Here is a 17,152-nt window from a genome sequence, read left to right on the forward strand (position 1 = left end):
CATAATCTCTCTCTCTCTCACACACACACACACACACACACACACACACACACACACACACACACACACACAAATTAATAAATGGAAAATGAATAAATACTTTGTATTTGGTTAAATTGTGTTCAGTGATCCTTACCAAACACAGAAACACTCCCATTGTTGTGTGTGTGTGTGTGTGTGTGTGGGGGGGGGGGTGTTAGAAACTAGACTTTACTAAACTTAAATTTTTCTAGCTGTAGCGTAAATAAAAAGCTTTTTTTCAAGCCAAATGAAACCCTTCATTTTTATTATAAAAAACAGACCACTTGCGACACATTAAACAACTTTTACTTCATAATTGTTTTGTGTACACACGCCGCTCCCACGCGCCACCGAACGAGAATCTTACGTCATCTTATCGCGCCGGTGTGTGAGGTTACCATAGAAACACCGTCTCGTTTACTAGCCGGTTCATTCGGACAACAGTTCAACATGACATTTGAAATAAAGTTGGAAATTGTTGGTTTGTTAAAAACACAAAATTTTCATGCGGCTAAAAGTGTCGCTGAGGTAAATTCTTTCGACTATTTATATCTATTTTATGTGCGTAAATGACAAAAAAGTGTTTATTTATTTGTTTGTTTGTTTGTTTGTTTGTTTTGATGCTCTTTTGTGTAGTAAAATAAAATGTCTCATTTTAACACAGGGACTGAAACACAAATTCCCAGCTTCGTTTGCTGACCCTACCATTCGCCCTTTGCTTGAATGTGACTGGCATGACTATATAACCAATAAAAGAAAGGTAAGATCCGATCATCGTGTTATCCTTGTGGGATCTGGTAGCTCAGTGGTTCAGGTGTTTGACACTCTGCTCGGAAGGTCATTGGGTCGAATCCCAGGTCTACCAAGTTGCCACTACATGGCCCCTGAGCAAGGCCCTTAACCCTCAATCGCTCAGGTATATAAACTGAAAGGGAAAAAAAAGTAAGTCACTCTGGATAAGAGTGTCTGCTAAATGCTGTAAATGTTCTACTTATTTATTTAAGGTTAGTTTTTAAAACGTGATTAAAACGTCGTCTTGTCGTGACAGGAGCTCAGAGGGGAGATGTGGCAGTACTGCGGTAACGTCTTATGCTTCCTGAACCACAGTTTACTGGGTGATGAGAAGCAGCTGTGCAGTTGGGCCGAGACACAGTGGACCTTCACCTTCTACAGTCCACAAGCGCTTTACACGGCGCTCGCGCAGGAGTGTTACACCAAACACCTGCTCAGCACAGGGGTAAATATCTGGTGTTAGTCAAACACTGGACACGTGAACATATCGCCTGTCTAGAACATCTGTGTGCTGTTGAGCAGTGTAGAAGTCCTGGCGTGACCTGAGACAGAGACTTGTGCATGACATGTTGTGCTCTTGTACAGGAAAATCCCTACAGGTACTTTTCTAAACTCTAAAGAGCCTTCTTAGAAGAGGGAAGGTTATTAGAGCAACAAAAGGAGAACACCCTTAACCCTAAATAGCTCGATTGTATAAAAGTGAGATAATGTAAGTTGCTCTGGATATAAGGGCATCTGCCGGGAATGTAAATGTCTGCCGAATGCTGGGAATGTCCCTGGTTTTGAAATGAGAGGTTCAATACTCATATAGTGTTTGTACAAAAAGACAACATAAGAAGGCTACTAAAATGGTTGCCCACTGAGAACAATATGCTTTATATTATGTGGTAAGTTATCTGAAAGGATTGTGCTTATTGTGGATGTGGAGTGTTCATCAGATGAAAGTAGACCTTCAGGACTTTAAGAATTTGTAGTCCCCCCTTTTGTTTTATTTGTTTATTTATTTATTTATGTATTGCTTTTTTTACCTAGCCAACAGTTACCTAGAAACTATAGAAACGGTTCGCTTTATCAAATAGACACTGTCTGCACTTTATTAGATACTAAAACAAGTACTAGACAGCAGAAATAAACCAATGAACAAGGATAAATAGGGTGACTATCATTCACTAGCTTCCTATTGGATTAGAGAACAAATAACTGGCTAAGTTTATCTGCAAGGAAAAACTTACAGCATCAGCTCCAAAACCAATTCCGGCGGAGAGGAGGAGAGGGCCGGCGCAGGCGGCCGGCGGGGGGCCACGCGCGCGCGGAGAGGAGAGAGAAGAGAGAAAGAGAGAGAGAGCAGCAGGAGAGTGGAGAGAGAGGAGAGAGAGAGAGAGAGAGAGAAAGAGAGAGGAGGGGGGAGAGGATGGAGCAGAGGAGAGAGAGATAGAGAGAGAGAGAGCAAGAAGTCAAGGGAGAAAGGAGAGAGAAGAGAGAGAGAAATGGAGGGAGGGAAGAGAGGGAGAGAAAGAGAAGAGAGAAGAGAGAGGAGAGGGGTGGAAGGGAGAAAGAGAGGAGAGAGAGATGAAAGAGAGATAGAGAGGGAGAGGAGAGAGGGAGAAGAGAGATAGAGAGAGAGCGAGAGAGCGAGAAGGGAGAAAGAGAGCTACGGAGCGAGCAGCGAGAGAGAGAGAGAGAGAGAGAGAGCTGCGAGAGGAGAGGAGGAGAGCTCTCGGTCTAGAGTAGCAGAGAGAGGGATGGAGAGAGGGGAGAGAGAGATATATAGCCTCTCTCTCTCTCTGTTTCTCCCTGTCTTACTCTACACACACTCTCTCTCTCTCTCTCTCTCTCTCTCTCTCTCTCTCTCTCTCTCTCTCTCTCTCTCCGAGAGTAAATTACACTGAGAGTAAATTACTACTATTACCGGATTGTCAGTGTTTTTTTTTTTAATTTATTATTATTTTTTTTAAATACGTGTAATAAAAAATCCTAGTCATTGTATCTTTAATCAGCCAGCCAACAATATGCTGTAGACACACACCAGGTGCAAGCAACATATACTAAAACAGTAGAGGGCAGTAGTGTAATATCTTGCTGTATATAGGAAAGTAGTTGCTCAGTGGTTAAGGTGTTCGACTACTGATTGGAAGGTTGTGAGCTCGAATACTTGGACCTCCAAGCTGCCACTGCTGGGCCCTTGAGTAAGGCCCTTAACCCTCAAGTGCTCAATTGTATAAAATGAGATGAATGTACGTCACTCTGGAAAAGGGCGTCTGCCAAATGGCGTAAATGTAAATATTTAATACTCTAGTACGCTGTAGTCACGCTTGCATCTATCTTTACAGCATATATTTGTATATATGGATGTGATGATTGGAGAAGAGGCAGTTGGACGATTGCTGTTTGAGGTAAGATCTACTTAAGGGTTCACTGTCTGTCTGAACTCTACAGTTAATTTGATCCATTTTTTTAAAACATTTCAACAATCTGCAGATGTTTGTATTTTCCTCAGCTTTTTTCAGATCTTTGTCCAAAGACATGTGAAAACTTTAAAGCCCTGTGTACTGGAGAGGCAGGTAGCTCTCAAAGCCGACTCACACTTTGTTATAAGGACTCCTTATTCAACAGAGTTGTACCTAATGGCTGGGTGCAGGGAGGAGGTAATCTACTCATTTGTACTTCCACTGCAAAACAAAATAAGCAAAAATCAATTAGATTTGATATTTTTCTCCTGTATTACAGATATTACAGTACAAAGCAGTGGCAATGGTGGGGAGTCCATCTATGGCCCAACGTTTGAAGGTAAAGGATTATTATCTATGCAGCATTTAGCCACAAGCCTTGTTTCTAAATACTTGTTTCTATGATAACTCATATACAGACGATAATAAGTAAATAATTTGCTATGATTGGGTTTCTGCATTATTTTGTATATAAGAAGATTTAATATTATACACTCATTTTATAGCCTGTAATATAGTGTTAGCACTAAAAATAAATAAAAGCATCATTAATTATCATAGAAAAGCTTTTAGCTTTGCTATTGGTGGTTATGACAGGATTTCTCTAATACAACAACAACAGTACAGGGTCCAATAAGATTTAAAAAAATCCAAATAGAATGAGCTAAAGAAAAAAACATTTTCTAGAAATGTATGTGAAATTTCTAAAGGCTGAGCATATAATCAGCAACCGTTGACTTGTTCGCAGATGAGAGTTTCTCTGTGTCTCACAACAAGCGAGGCATCGTGGGCATGGCTAACCGAGGTCCCCACACTAACAGCTCTCAGTTCTACATCACACTGCAGCCAGCCCTGTGGATGGACAAAAAATATGTGGCCTTCGGGTAGGTGCTTTAGCGATACTGCTTTAGAATCGACAGTCGTTACATCTAGGACTTTTTCCATTTTCTATCGTTTGCTTCTGTACATTGTAGTTAAGTAATGTGCATGAGCAAAGGGAAAACAAGGCTTAGTAGCACATGATAACACAGACAAGACTTCACAATGAAACAGAGGAGAATATAAATCTATAAGCAAATCAAGGGAATTAACTCTGGATATCTGGGCACACTCTGGGAAATACCAGTGACAGGACAGCAGTGGAGACTAAACTAGAATTCACAGACACAATCATAAGGAAAAAAGTACACCCTCCAATAATTTTATCTTTTTTAGGGCCCAATTACCACAGGTACGATCCACAAAACAAAAAAAATCACACCAGATTTTAATATGTGGATATTCCTCCCAGCGAGGAAAATAGGTGCATCATTTCTACTTCCACATCATTAAAAAAAGAAGAAGAAGAAGCCTTTATTATTGCCACATATTACATTTCAGCACAGTGGAGCTTTTTTTTTCTTTCCCAATTCCAGCTTAGGAAAATGCAAGAGTGCAATCATTAGGAGAGTGAATATCAGCCAGGTGTCAATGAAATAAACAATATTAGTTCATCATGAAGAAGTGTGACTATAAGAGCAGGACTTTTGGAAGTTGGTGATCTGGAGCACAGGGATTCAGGGTTATAACACCATCTCCAAACAATTTTAAAGTTACCATTCTACAGTGAGATTCTTCACAAACTGCTAATCTTCCAGTATTAGGCATGCCAACAAATTCAGTCCAAGCCCGGTCATTTAAAGATTAGAGATATCAAGAAAAAAAACAAGAACTATGTTACCATGTGATCATGTGCCTACTGTAAGCACATTAAATGTTCATCCCAGTGAGGAAAAGACTGGTATGACTTGTCTATCATGCACAGACACCTCATAACTGTCAGGCGTGGTGGAGGAGAGGTGATGATCTGGGCTTGTGCTGTAAGGTGAAATGTTTATTTTCAGTTTTCTAGCAGATACCTGAAGCTTTCACACTAAAATCATTTGGTATTTGTAGCTAATAACGATTCCACCAGCTTGATGAAAGCCTCAGTTGTAGCAGAAGAAAAGCAGCTCTAAAGCGTGATGCCACCAAAACCATGCTGCACTGTAGATATGGTGATGTTTTGTTGATGTGTTTTATACCAAATGTTTAGAATTGGTCTCATCAGACCGTAACACATTTTGCCACATGGTTTGAAGTGATTTAGGTGAGTTTGGATGTTTTCAGTGAGAAAGAGCTTATGTCTAGTCATCCTAATGTGAGAGATCGGTGTCACATACAGTGAATAATTAGTACGTCTCAGATGTTCCTGCAGCTCCTTGCTGTAGGTCACTTGGCAGCCTCCTTGCTAAGTTCTTGTCTTGTGGTGCTCTGTTTGTTAATGATGACCTTTACAGTGTTCCATGCGACATCTAATGATTTACACCCCTCTCCCGATCAATACATTTTAACAAGTAAGATATTATGTATGCATCGTAAACTTTTCTCCTAGCTCTTCAGCAGTCAGATAAAACCAAAAAAGAGGTTAAGAAAATCTTACAGAAACAGGAAATTAACCATCATAATCATTTCATTGATGACAACTGCATGATAAATACTTTTTCATTGACACTGAATGTCATTCTGAACACAACAACAACACCACCAATTATTAAAGGGTGTGCCCACGTATGCAGGGTGGAAAAGGTTCTGACATGATTTATATCGGGTTCGTTTTTTATATTACAGAAACGTGACCTTCAAATAGGTGTGTGTCACAATCACAGTTCAGGATGAGTGTAGTTATTAAAACATATATATAAAAAACAAATATATATATATTATATATATATATATAAATTTATATTTTCATTCACATCAGCCTTTACTGAATTACCAAAGCACTCTTTATAGTTATCTTTACATAACCTTAGTGATGTATCAGTAGATAAAGTGTATACTTTGCCTCCCTATTCATCACCATTAAACATAAATGTAGGCCCTGTGTGAGACATAATATAAATGAACTTTTAAGAATTCTGTAAAAGGATTCAAAAACCATGGAACTGAAATACTATAATCAGGAAACTACATTATAAAGGACAGGAATAGTCTGTGTTTTTCCTAACATTGAGTTTTACTCTTTCCAACAGGCAAGTTGTTGAAGGCTCAGAGGTTCTCAGAAGGCTAGAAGAGGTTCCCACTTATAACGAAAGGCCCAGACAAGACTGCAGGATAGTCACATGTGGATTATTTGTTCCTTGATTAATGGTCATCGTGTAAGATTTAAGAAAAATTTCACTTGTGTCAGCTGTGGTGCATATACCAGGATCTTACCTCAAAGCCTTCACATTAATAATAAACCTGTAGATAACATGTACATACTGTCTTAATAAAAAAACAGTCTTATTTTATAACTGTATCATTAGTATGCACTTGCACATCCTATAAAGCATGCACAAGAAATCTGTGAGAGTTAGACATAAAGAGGTCTAAGAGTTTTTTTTCCATAAAACAGAGAATTTAGGAATTTCTTGACGTCCCAAAATGTCCATAAATGTAATTTAATTATTAGACGTAAGAAAGTATTTGCAACTACTTTCATTAAAATGCTTTATCCTGGGTCAAGGTCACTTTGAATATGAAGTAACATTGGGTGAACACACACACACACACACACACACACACACACACACACACACACACACACACACACACACACACACACACACACACACACACTGGCTACTGCTAAACTCTTTATGGAAGAAAAGTATGAAGGCATTACAACCAAAAGGTTTCTAGTTAAATCTAAAAATTGAAGATTAGACATTAGAGAAGCCAGGGCCATATTTCATTAGAATGACACCAGCTGTTGGAAGCTTTAATCATTTATTTATACACTCAGAAATAAAAGGAACTAAATTGTACCATTCCTCATCAGGTGGTACCAAAAACCTTGTGTTCCTTTAATACATAACTTATGCACACAGAAAGGTTCATATTGTGTACAAAATAAATAGTAATTACAGTCTTATTTGTGTACCTGATCTTTTTAATCAGAGATAAAAAAAAAAGACAAGGTTACGACACCAGGAACAAGTAAATGTACAGTTTAATCTAGTGATAAGAACTTCTCAAGGCCTGAATAAACTGTTTGTATCAGTGCCACTTTAAGTTTTTGTTAAATGACTAAAATATATACAGTATATCGAGGCTTTAGTGTTATGTGATTATGTTAATGATGAGAGAGAGAGAGACAGAGAGAGAGAGAGAGAGAGAGAGAGAGAGAGAGAGAGAGAGAGAGAGAGAGAGAGAGAGAGAGAGAGAGAGAGAGAGAGAGAGAGAGAGAGAGAATGAGAGTGAGAGAGAGACACAGAGTGAGAGAGAGAGAGACAATGAGAGAGAGAGAGAGAGAGAGACACACAGAGAGTGAGAGAGAGACAGAGAGAGAGAGAGAGAGAGAGAGAGAGAGAGAGAGAGAGAGAGAGAGAGACTAATTTCCATGTAAATAGACTTTTCTTATTAAAAAGCTGCCCACGCCGTGGCGTCATGACACCACCGTCATTACTCTCCTTGTCCTGTTGTAAAGCCCGTCGCCTTTTTTATTCCCACATTTGCATGTGGGCGTGTCCATCGCGTCTGTGCGTCTCTTACGTATTTTACGTAGAGCAGAAAAAAGGCTTGCGTCAGTGTCGGAGCCGCGCGAGGGGACTCCAGCGGCACGCCGCCGCGGTTTGGGCGCGTTGAGCATTAACATTAAAGCAGAAAACCTCACTTACGTGTTCTCTCGCTCATTACACGCAGATCGGTTCTGATATATCATGTAGATCGGTGTGTTTTATTCTGAACTACCGTTTTTGTTTTTATTTTGAATTAGTTTTAGCGTCGCGCTCCGTCCTGCAGCGTCCTATTGATTACCGCCCGCTTTGTGGTCGGTTGAGTGCGAACTTCACACGACTCCGAATCGCTCCGACCGCGAGCGCTTTGACTCCGGGTGAAGATCGTGTGTGGAGACCAGCATAATGAGGTAAGGAGAAAGCGGCTGTCAGTCACAGAACTGTTCTTCATCTGCACGCGTTTACTGAGTCTCTGAAACACCCTGCGATTCAGCGCTGACGGTTTCGACACCGAGTCGGTGAATCGGTTTAACAGACAGATGATGTGACTCTCAGTCGACACTCGCGTTTGTTCACAGCTCCATCGTCACAGCCGGCTCGTGCGCGCGTGCTTCTCGTGTTGCTACAGTAACCGTTTCACACTCAGACAACCTGTTTCACTTCATCTTCATCATTAAAGTGCAGCACTTTTACACCAGGAGAAACATGGCGTTATGTTGTAGCAGAAAATGCCTTTGTGAATCCGCTGTGTATCGCTTTGTTGCGCCAGAAACTGTGTGTGTGTTTCGGGTTGTACAGAGGAACTAAAGGCTAGTAATTGTGCAGTGCAACATCATATAATAATTTATATGGTGTGTGTGTGTGTGTGTGTGTGTGTGTGTGTGTGTGTGTGTGAGAGAGAGATATATAATATAACATAAGTAGAGATTCAGGACAAGATTGACTGCCTAATCACAGCCTTTTGTCGTCGTTGCCAAATGGTGTGACCCTGATTCAGTGTATGGGCTGGAAGGAAACAACTAAACACACACACACACACACACACACACACACACAAGCACAATGTTAACATTACACAACAAGACTAATCTGACCTGAGGCAAGAGTTAAAGAAAGTTTCTTTGTCTCCTAATAAGCTCTTAATAAAGCTTCTCTAACAGTCCGTGTGAAACTGAACAGATGTGTGTGTGTGTGTGTGTGTGTGTGTGTGTGTGTGTGTGTGTGTTCTGGGCATGCAGTAGGTCCAGTGGTGTTTTTCTAACACCAGACCTGTTATTTATATTATTAGACTTTAATGGGAAAATTTGTCCTGCATATTTGTTCTGTGAGTTGATTCAGACACAAGGACAGATAACTGCTTGACTTTTTACTAAATTTCCCAGAGAGTATAATCCTTAGGGAGGAGAAATCCCTGGTTAGTCCGTAAGACAAGTGAGAACTCCTCAGTGTTGTGTTTTGGCTCCTGAATCTTCACTGAGATGATGGTGGGACGGTGTGAGGTGCTGGTGCTGGTGGGGTTCAGAAGCTCTTAGCTACAGCTTCAACCTGCATCACACACACGCAAAAGTTACAACTAGCAACATAAAACCAGTCTGTTTCGGTGCTAGGGCTTTGTTTTTGCTCATGAAATATGATTGACAGTCATTATTAGTTAAGCATAAGATTTCATGATGAGGTTTTAAAAGTGATGCTTATATAGAAATGTACCTCAGCCTCCTTGCACTTCTTTGAGTATCTGTGTTCACAAAGGAAATTATTATTATTAAGGGATTTAAAAGAAGGAAAAAACAAGATGGTCCACATCGCAGTAGATAAGACGCCTTCGGCCAAACAGATGATAAAGAAATGTTTAACGTGCACAGAATGCAGTCTGGCCAGTTTAGCATGAACTAGTTGTAATTAGTTCTCTATAGATTTCCTCATAGGAGAATTATTGTGTGTTTGTTTACTCCGATCAGTAATATGTGAAAATATGCGAATAGTATTCGCTTTAAACAGGAAGTCAAAGACAACGACTTCTCTGATCACGCCGTCATGTTGATTGTTGGGGGAAGGTAACAGTAGTTTAGGACTTGTAGTCCGAAGGTGTTTTTATTGTCCCAGTTACAGCCCCATCGGTGTGTGTTAACGATGGAAGAAAACTCATTGAATTTTGTGAGCCGCACCGTGGCTTTCTCATTCACACGGCTTTGTGAGAGGATTTTGGGCCCTTTTTTTTTTATTTTTTTTTTAAATAGTTTCAAGCTATGAGGAGAGCAGGTGGAATAACAAAGACCTTTTTTTCCTGGTTCTACTATATACTGATCTGTTTTTCTTCTAATAACAACTCATCTAATGTGCCTTTTTTTTTTTTAGCAATTTATTATATTTTTATTTTAGCCCAAGGCTCTTTTCTGTGTTCTCGTCTGGAATTGAGACGCACACGTTCCTGTTCTTTCACTTTATTATTGACTGCTGCTGGCCAAAAATAAATTGTCCATGGCCTTTACAGATTCATGTCTTATTGTTCGGCTTCAGACCGAGAGGCTCGATTTGTTGTGCTTCGAGTCCTCGTGTGTCTGAGGTTTTCCCTGCTTTCTAAATATGCAAAATTCTGCATTCTCAGCAAGGCCGGAGCGGTGATTGCAGCCTTGCCTCTGTGTTCTGACCACAATTAGATTTCACTGAGAAACAAGATCCATGCTTTATTTTTTTGCCCGTGTTCCAAAGCATTTATTCCTCTGATGTTTATTCATTTTTTTTGTCTCTTCTCTCAGTAATGGTCTATTCTATGACAACCCCACCCTTCCTCCTACACACACAATCCACTATACACGAGAGGCAGATGAACACTGCTCGTAAACTGCTGTCCGATCCCAAGAACACAGCAGAGAGTCACGAAAAGCCGATCACCAAACAGAAGGTTTCCACCATCTCCAATGTGCTAAATAATGGACTTTCTTGCGCCATAGTTTCCATTTAGCTCTGACTTCTTTTTATGTGATTTCCCCACAAAATGACGTTTTAGTTGAAATGTGTTCTCTCAGATTGCTCTGGTCTTTTACTGAAGCAGAACATCTACATCTTCACACACACTTCAGCGGCTCAGCCGTGATTCTACCACAGTGTGTGTGATGATAAATATGTCTAATGTGACGGGTTTACGAATCAAAACTTTCGGTGGCTATTAGTCTGCTTGCGAGTTTCCTCACAATCGATTGCATCTCGTACGTCGTTCTGTTCCTTTCATTAACTCCGACCGGTCTCGCTGGAGTCTAACTTTATTATCAGTTTATGATTTTTACCTTTTATTTGGTTGTTGTTCACACAAAACCCCTTCACAATTCATCACCGGGGAACTGATGTGTAAACGAGTACAGACCTGAACGTTACGTCCTGTATAACGTATCGGTCAGTGACCACAGAGAGAGTGATGACTAAACGCATTCATCCAGCATAGAGCTTGTTTATAAACGTCATGGTGAGGGAGACACCTTCATCTAAGGAGGAGTGGAACGTGTGCGAGGAAAAACGAGTGATTACTTTACACCACGGTTACACTTTCATTGCAGTCATTTCACCGACTATCCAGTCTATGCTATCCAAGTCTGATTTTCTGAGCCTCTGGAGTCCTCTGATAAATCTCTCTCTCTCTCTCTCTAAATACTTTATCTCTCCATCCATCGGACTGTATCTCTCTCTGTCTGTCTATCCATCTGTCTATTTGTATATATCCCTCTCTCTCACTCTAAAATCTCCTATCTGTCGTATTATCCATCCATCGGTCTCTCTCTCTCTCTCTCTCTCTCTTTTCTTATGACATTGCTTTTTCCTCAAATTGTTTTGCAGGATATTAAGTTGAATGCCCATAAGGGATGAAAACTTGAGTACGACCTCATTAACATTCTCATATTCCATATGTATATGTATGTATATGACGGTGATGTGTTGTTCTGAACAAAGCCCTCATGTAGGAGAAGCAAATGGTTCCCGTGTGTGACATTGTGCCACCGTGTACACGGGTACACATCACTTCCCTGGTGGTGTTAATTCCACTTTCAGACCATCATTTATTGTCTCTGAGCAGAAGAGCCATGGCTCAGGGGGAAGTGCAGCTGATGTGAATCTACAGAGCGGTTTATTTAGATGTAAATATATGTGGGTTAATCTGGTGTGTTGCACTTTGATGGATTAAGAGAAAGTGCTGATGAGCGTGTGGGGATGAACAGATCAGTAGTCCGGACTCTCAGGACCAGCCGTTTTCATGTCTGGCCGGTTGTTGTGGTTTGGAGGATACGTCGCTTCCACAAGCAGAGGAACAGGAAAAAAAGCTCTGTTATTGTTGGCTTTCTTCAACGTGCAGCGTTAAACATAACGTGACTGCTAAAATAATAATAATAATAATAATAATAATAATAATAATATTCATGTGTGATGTAATCCGAGAGCTCAGTTCCTCATAGCTGAAACAGTCAGTAACATCTTAGTGATGCTTAGTCGAGGACGTGAGAACAGCGAGCTACATTAGAGACACTGTCAGAAGACATTGTGTTCTTGCTCGTTTCCCTTTGTCCGTGTCAACGCTCTTAAATGGTAAACTAGCTCTTTGTATTATCACGTCACGTTAGCTACGGCTTTGAGCAGCGGAGGGGTTTATTTGCCCAGCCTGGTCACTCACCTGGACCTGCTTATTTACAAGCCCAAGGTCAGCGATCTCAGCCCTGTAACACAAACCGCTCTGCAACCTCCTGCTGATTCAGCCTGAACACATCCACCAGCCCTGATTCATCAGTTCATCACTTCTCTTTCACTCTGTTCAGCTGTTCATCACAAACACTGAACAATCCTGAAGGACTGAGCTTAGCCAATCAGGAGCAGGCTGAATATTTCTGCTCCTCCCTGATGCATGTGAGCTGGTGAGCTGCTGCTCCGTGTGCTTGATGGTTCACTTCTTGAGCAGCCTTTTAAAGAAACTATCTCCTAATGAGATATTGTGTTTCTCACAACACGGGGTACGGGAAGTGTGTTCTGGCTGTGTGTATAAAATGTATCTGCATTGTTTAAAGGTGTTGGAGAGCCCCATCACCAACACCACCCGGGGTATAGTGCAGCGAGCCCATGCGATTAGTGCCGTTTCTGTCATCCTACATCCTCTGCTCTGAATGTGCAGAGCTTCTCTTGCGCCCGAGAGCCGCCACAATCTCCTTTTCCGCCGCTGTCACTGTGTGGGGATGTGTTTTAGTGCTCGGCTGCACGTTGCTAGGGAGCTGAAGGGCAGTGCGTGGGGTTGCTTTTGCGCTGTATGAAGGAGGATATGGATCATTATGCCACCGTGTGCAGATCCAGCGCTTTGTATACAATCACACACGATTGCATTGAAGTGATTTTTTTTTTTGAAGTGAGACGAGAATCTGTAAAGAGTTCGATTCAGCCATTCAAATCCACGGCGGCGGAAGGACGAAGCCACGGAGGCCGACGGCCTTTTCGGTCTCGTGGTAAGGTTGCCAAGGCAACACAAAGTGATATCTTCTGCAATAGACGTGTTACTAATTCCAAAAAAGAAGTCGATGCAACAATCCAACTCTGGCTTCGGGTTAAAATTCAGGGAGGCGGCGAGTTTGTGTTAGTTGTGGAGCACAAAGGGCTGTAGATGATAATCTCTTGTCTGATTGAGGGCCACACAGGGCATCGTTCAGCGTCTCCTGAGTGAGACATGGAGCTTCTACAACAGCCTGTGTGTGGAAACAGTAGATACCGGCACAGATGCTCAAATCACTGCGCTTTCCAAAACCAGTGTGGAAGAAGCAGCTGAGGAAATAAGAGCTGCTGTGTGACTCTACTCACTCGAGTCCAAGTGCTGGACAAAGTGCTGGAAGATTTTGTAGACTGTGGAGATTTGGCCAGCACAATGCAGTACTCAAAACATACTGAGTTGAAGGGAAGATTTAACCAAGGAGACACAAAATAAGGGCAAATATTAGACTTTTTAGACAAATACACGATATCAAGCAAATATGCAGATAAGAAGCAGTTCATTCATTTAGGGAGATGATGATGATGATGATGATGTTCTCGATGTAATCTGACTCTCTGGGGTGTGTTGTGTTTACCTCATCATCAAGATCAAGATCAGGATCTCTAAAGCAAGATACATGCTGAGGAAAGTGTAAACGTCGCAGTAAACATGAGCTGATCCTGCCTTGTGAAGTTTACGATTAAACTTAAAGCTATTATTAGACATGAGAAACATGTTGACCTGCCATTTGGGCTGCATTTGTTTTCTTTTTCTAAATACAAGGAGCCTTCGCGTGATCTTACTGTATGTGACACGTTTTGATGAGAGTTGAAAGGACATTTGTTTTCTGTATCGTTTGTGCTACTAAACGCATGTACGCACTCTTTCTCCATCGGTAAAACAAAAGGGAGATGGAAACGATCCCGTGTTGCCCGTCATGCCACGCTGCCTCTGATCTAAAAGGCTCCTGCTGTGGAAACGTGACTTTTGTCTCGTCTGGTCCGTTTCACCACATTAGCGTTTGTTTTTTTGTGTGTGACCAGAACCTGTAGCTCATTTAGGTGAACCAAGCAGCTGTGAAGCGTTCACACCAGACACGCTTCACATCCTGATCGTTTAGAGCAAGAATCGTTCCCTCTGTCCAGTCTGCTTACTAACTTCTGTGTACAGTGACTCTGTGAGGCAGTTTAGAAGACCATCTAACTGTCGGAATGTTTGGAACAGACTTTCTGGAAATTTCTCTGGCCACTTTTCCACAGCAGGACCCCATCATGTGCCTCTCTTCTGCTGCAGAATCTGCTCGTGTTTAGACGCCTCGGAGAACCGCAGATCACTCGGTTTGCTCTTCTACTTCACTTCAGCTTTAGTGTTGCAACAAACCTTTGTCTTTTATATACAGGCTGGTGTTCTACTCCGTCTCTACTACCGATGGTGACGGTGTACAGTCTCTGACATTCGGTCACATTACAGTAACTGTTTAAAAAGGACTGCAATAAAAGACAAGCAGAGGAGGAGTGTTTTTCATCTGTATACAAAACTAAATAAAAAACATTCTGCCTCTCTGCCGGTCTCAGAGCCGAAACTTCTGCTCCATCTTCTACAGAGACCTACAGAGCCTCGGCCCTTACACTCGCTTTCCCCCTTTTCCTCCTCTCCTGCCTGCCTCGGTCTCCACCCACTTCATTTCTGCTGCCTTTGGCTCATCCTGCTGGATCTCTTTCCAGTGCGAGTCTGGAACAGGTGGTCCCTGGGATCCCATCTGTGAAGAACAGCTGCCCTGCGTTCACTGCCCCACACACACACACACACACACACACACACACACACACACACACACACACACACACACACACACACACACACCACCACCACCAAAGTCTTTATTCACTCTGGCTTATGTTACCATTATTTGGTTAAGCGGGTCTTTGTGGCCCTTCTCTGGAAGCATGTGTCTGTTAGTGTGCTATAAATCTCGTGCTGCCCCGTCCTGTCTCGCACTGGGGCTTTTATTCTGCACCAGTCATCTAGTAACTAATCACCAGTCTATATCTGAATGTACCGGATTTATTTTGTTCTCCAAACTGTTCTCTCTCTCTCTCTCATCCATCCTGTTGAGTGATTTCAGATAAATTGCAGACTTTTACTGTTTAAGCTGGACGTTAAATCATCATCATCATCATCATGAATAATCGGCACATACTGACGATATCTTTTGTCTCTGTAAAGTTACAAAGCAAGCAGCGAAATGCCGTGTGAGATTTCAGCTGTCTGTGTCATGTCAAGCATAAACACACACTTGTTCTCTCTAGGGTGTGTGTGGTGGAGGGGAGGCGGAGGGGGAGGGGGTAATTAAACAGGTGAGTGTCAGTAAACACAAACACTGAGCATCAATCCTCTGTTCATCTCAGCATGAGCAAGAACAGTGACACGTGCATCTAACATGCCTCTTTCATTGTGTGCGTTAAACCACACCACTGAACAAACGTATGGATGAAGGTGTGTTTGGTGGCTCGTTTATTCTCCCCTCGTTATCATCAGCTTAAAAGCACAATGTGGTTTTTTTTTAGTTTAGTTATTTAGTTTGTTTAGTGCTGGAAGTGCAGGAAGAAACAGAATGGGATCTCACACACACACACACACACACACACACACACACACACACACACACACACAATCTTGTGAGCATCTACCAGCATGGGTTTGGGAAGTGAGAGGAGGTCAGTGAACTCAGGGAAACCCAAAGGTCCACAACACGATTAAAATCTGTCTATAGACCACAAGCTGAGCACATCATCACATCCTTTTGTGTAGAATCCCGTGTGCTTGAGCTTCACTTCAGATCTCCTCATCACCCAAGTTTTACACTCCCACCGTCTCTCGTGTCCATAACGGAGCAGTATAATTCCACTGGTTCCAGGTGCTGTTCTCCTGCCACCAACGTGACCGTAATATAATAATGATGTAAACAAAGCGCAGGTTTCCGTGCACTTATTCCAAAGAGTAATGTAATTCTTCTGCTGCTCTTTTATTTGATTGTAACTTGTGTGTCAGTTTCTGTAAGCCTTTTCCTTCTCCAGCAAGTCGTGTTCACCTCTGCGGTCAGTCGAATGCATACTGGCATACTAAACACTGCTGTTCCCTGCAGAGCCTCCAGCATGCTAACGACCCCCGGCCTATCTCTCCGTCTCGCTCTGTCCGTCTCTCTTCTTTATACTCAAAAGGGTGCAAAGCCTCACAAGAGACCGATTCTACACCCAGCTCAGAGGTGCCCTTAATTAATAATAACGCTCGGTGAAAGATGTGCTGTGGTTGTGCTAATAATAATAATAATAATAAAATCAGTGTTTATTTTATACAGTAATTACAATTTTCTGCTTAAGTAAATCAAACACTTTTCCATTAAAAAGTAACTTCACGTTATGCGGCAGATTATTTCCGCTTCATAAAACACAGTATACAGTACCACCACAATACCACCTAATTATCATGGGAAATATTTTCCAGGTTCCAGGGACTTGGTCTTTCATCATAGCAGAGATATGAGCTGCATGATGTTCATGTATTCATAAGCTTTCACTGTTGTGGTTAAACCCAGTCGAGGTCTTCTTTTATTTATCTCTCTTTTTTATAGTATTAGATAGAGTAGAAGTGTATGTAAAAGTCATGCTGAAGCCTGTAGGTAAAGTGTATGTGTAAAAGAGACCCTGTTGGATGATGGTCAGGATACTGCATGTTCCTGGAGGCAAAAAGCAGTGCTGAGTTTAATTCCTCTAAAATGCCCCTGTGGAGATTACAGCCTTACGATTAGGGGACTTACTATAGTGACCTACATCGATGGCTGGAGCAGAGCCCGGGTGTAACGGCGCACTTGTATATAC

General features: G+C 41.7%; 2 protein-coding genes across 3 annotated transcripts in view; both read left to right on the forward strand.

Moving 5' to 3' along the window:
• The first annotated feature begins 388 nt into the window (after positions 1-388).
• ppil6 (peptidylprolyl isomerase (cyclophilin)-like 6) lies at positions 389-6,574 on the forward strand. Its single transcript, XM_027154238.2, has 8 exons — positions 389-549; positions 686-781; positions 1,070-1,258; positions 3,144-3,206; positions 3,311-3,458; positions 3,541-3,600; positions 4,009-4,144; positions 6,314-6,574. Exons 1-8 carry the CDS (start codon positions 472-474, stop codon positions 6,423-6,425), a joined length of 882 nt encoding a protein of 293 aa, XP_027010039.2. The 5' UTR covers positions 389-471; the 3' UTR covers positions 6,426-6,574.
• Positions 6,575-7,831: 1,257 nt separating this feature from the next.
• enah (ENAH actin regulator) overlaps positions 7,832-17,152 on the forward strand; it is a 97,143-nt gene continuing 87,822 nt past the window's right edge. The window contains exon 1 of one of the 2 annotated variants that reach the window (XM_047801345.1): positions 7,832-8,190. In XM_047801345.1, the coding sequence (XP_047657301.1) occupies positions 8,186-8,190 (5 nt within the window). In that variant the 5' untranslated portion in view covers positions 7,832-8,185. The remainder of the gene's footprint in view (positions 8,191-17,152) is intronic. The other variant, XM_047801346.1, reaches the window with a different exon arrangement.

Source organism: Tachysurus fulvidraco, chromosome 16 (genome assembly GCF_022655615.1).
Source record: "Tachysurus fulvidraco isolate hzauxx_2018 chromosome 16, HZAU_PFXX_2.0, whole genome shotgun sequence".
NCBI lineage: Eukaryota > Metazoa > Chordata > Actinopteri > Siluriformes > Bagridae > Tachysurus > Tachysurus fulvidraco.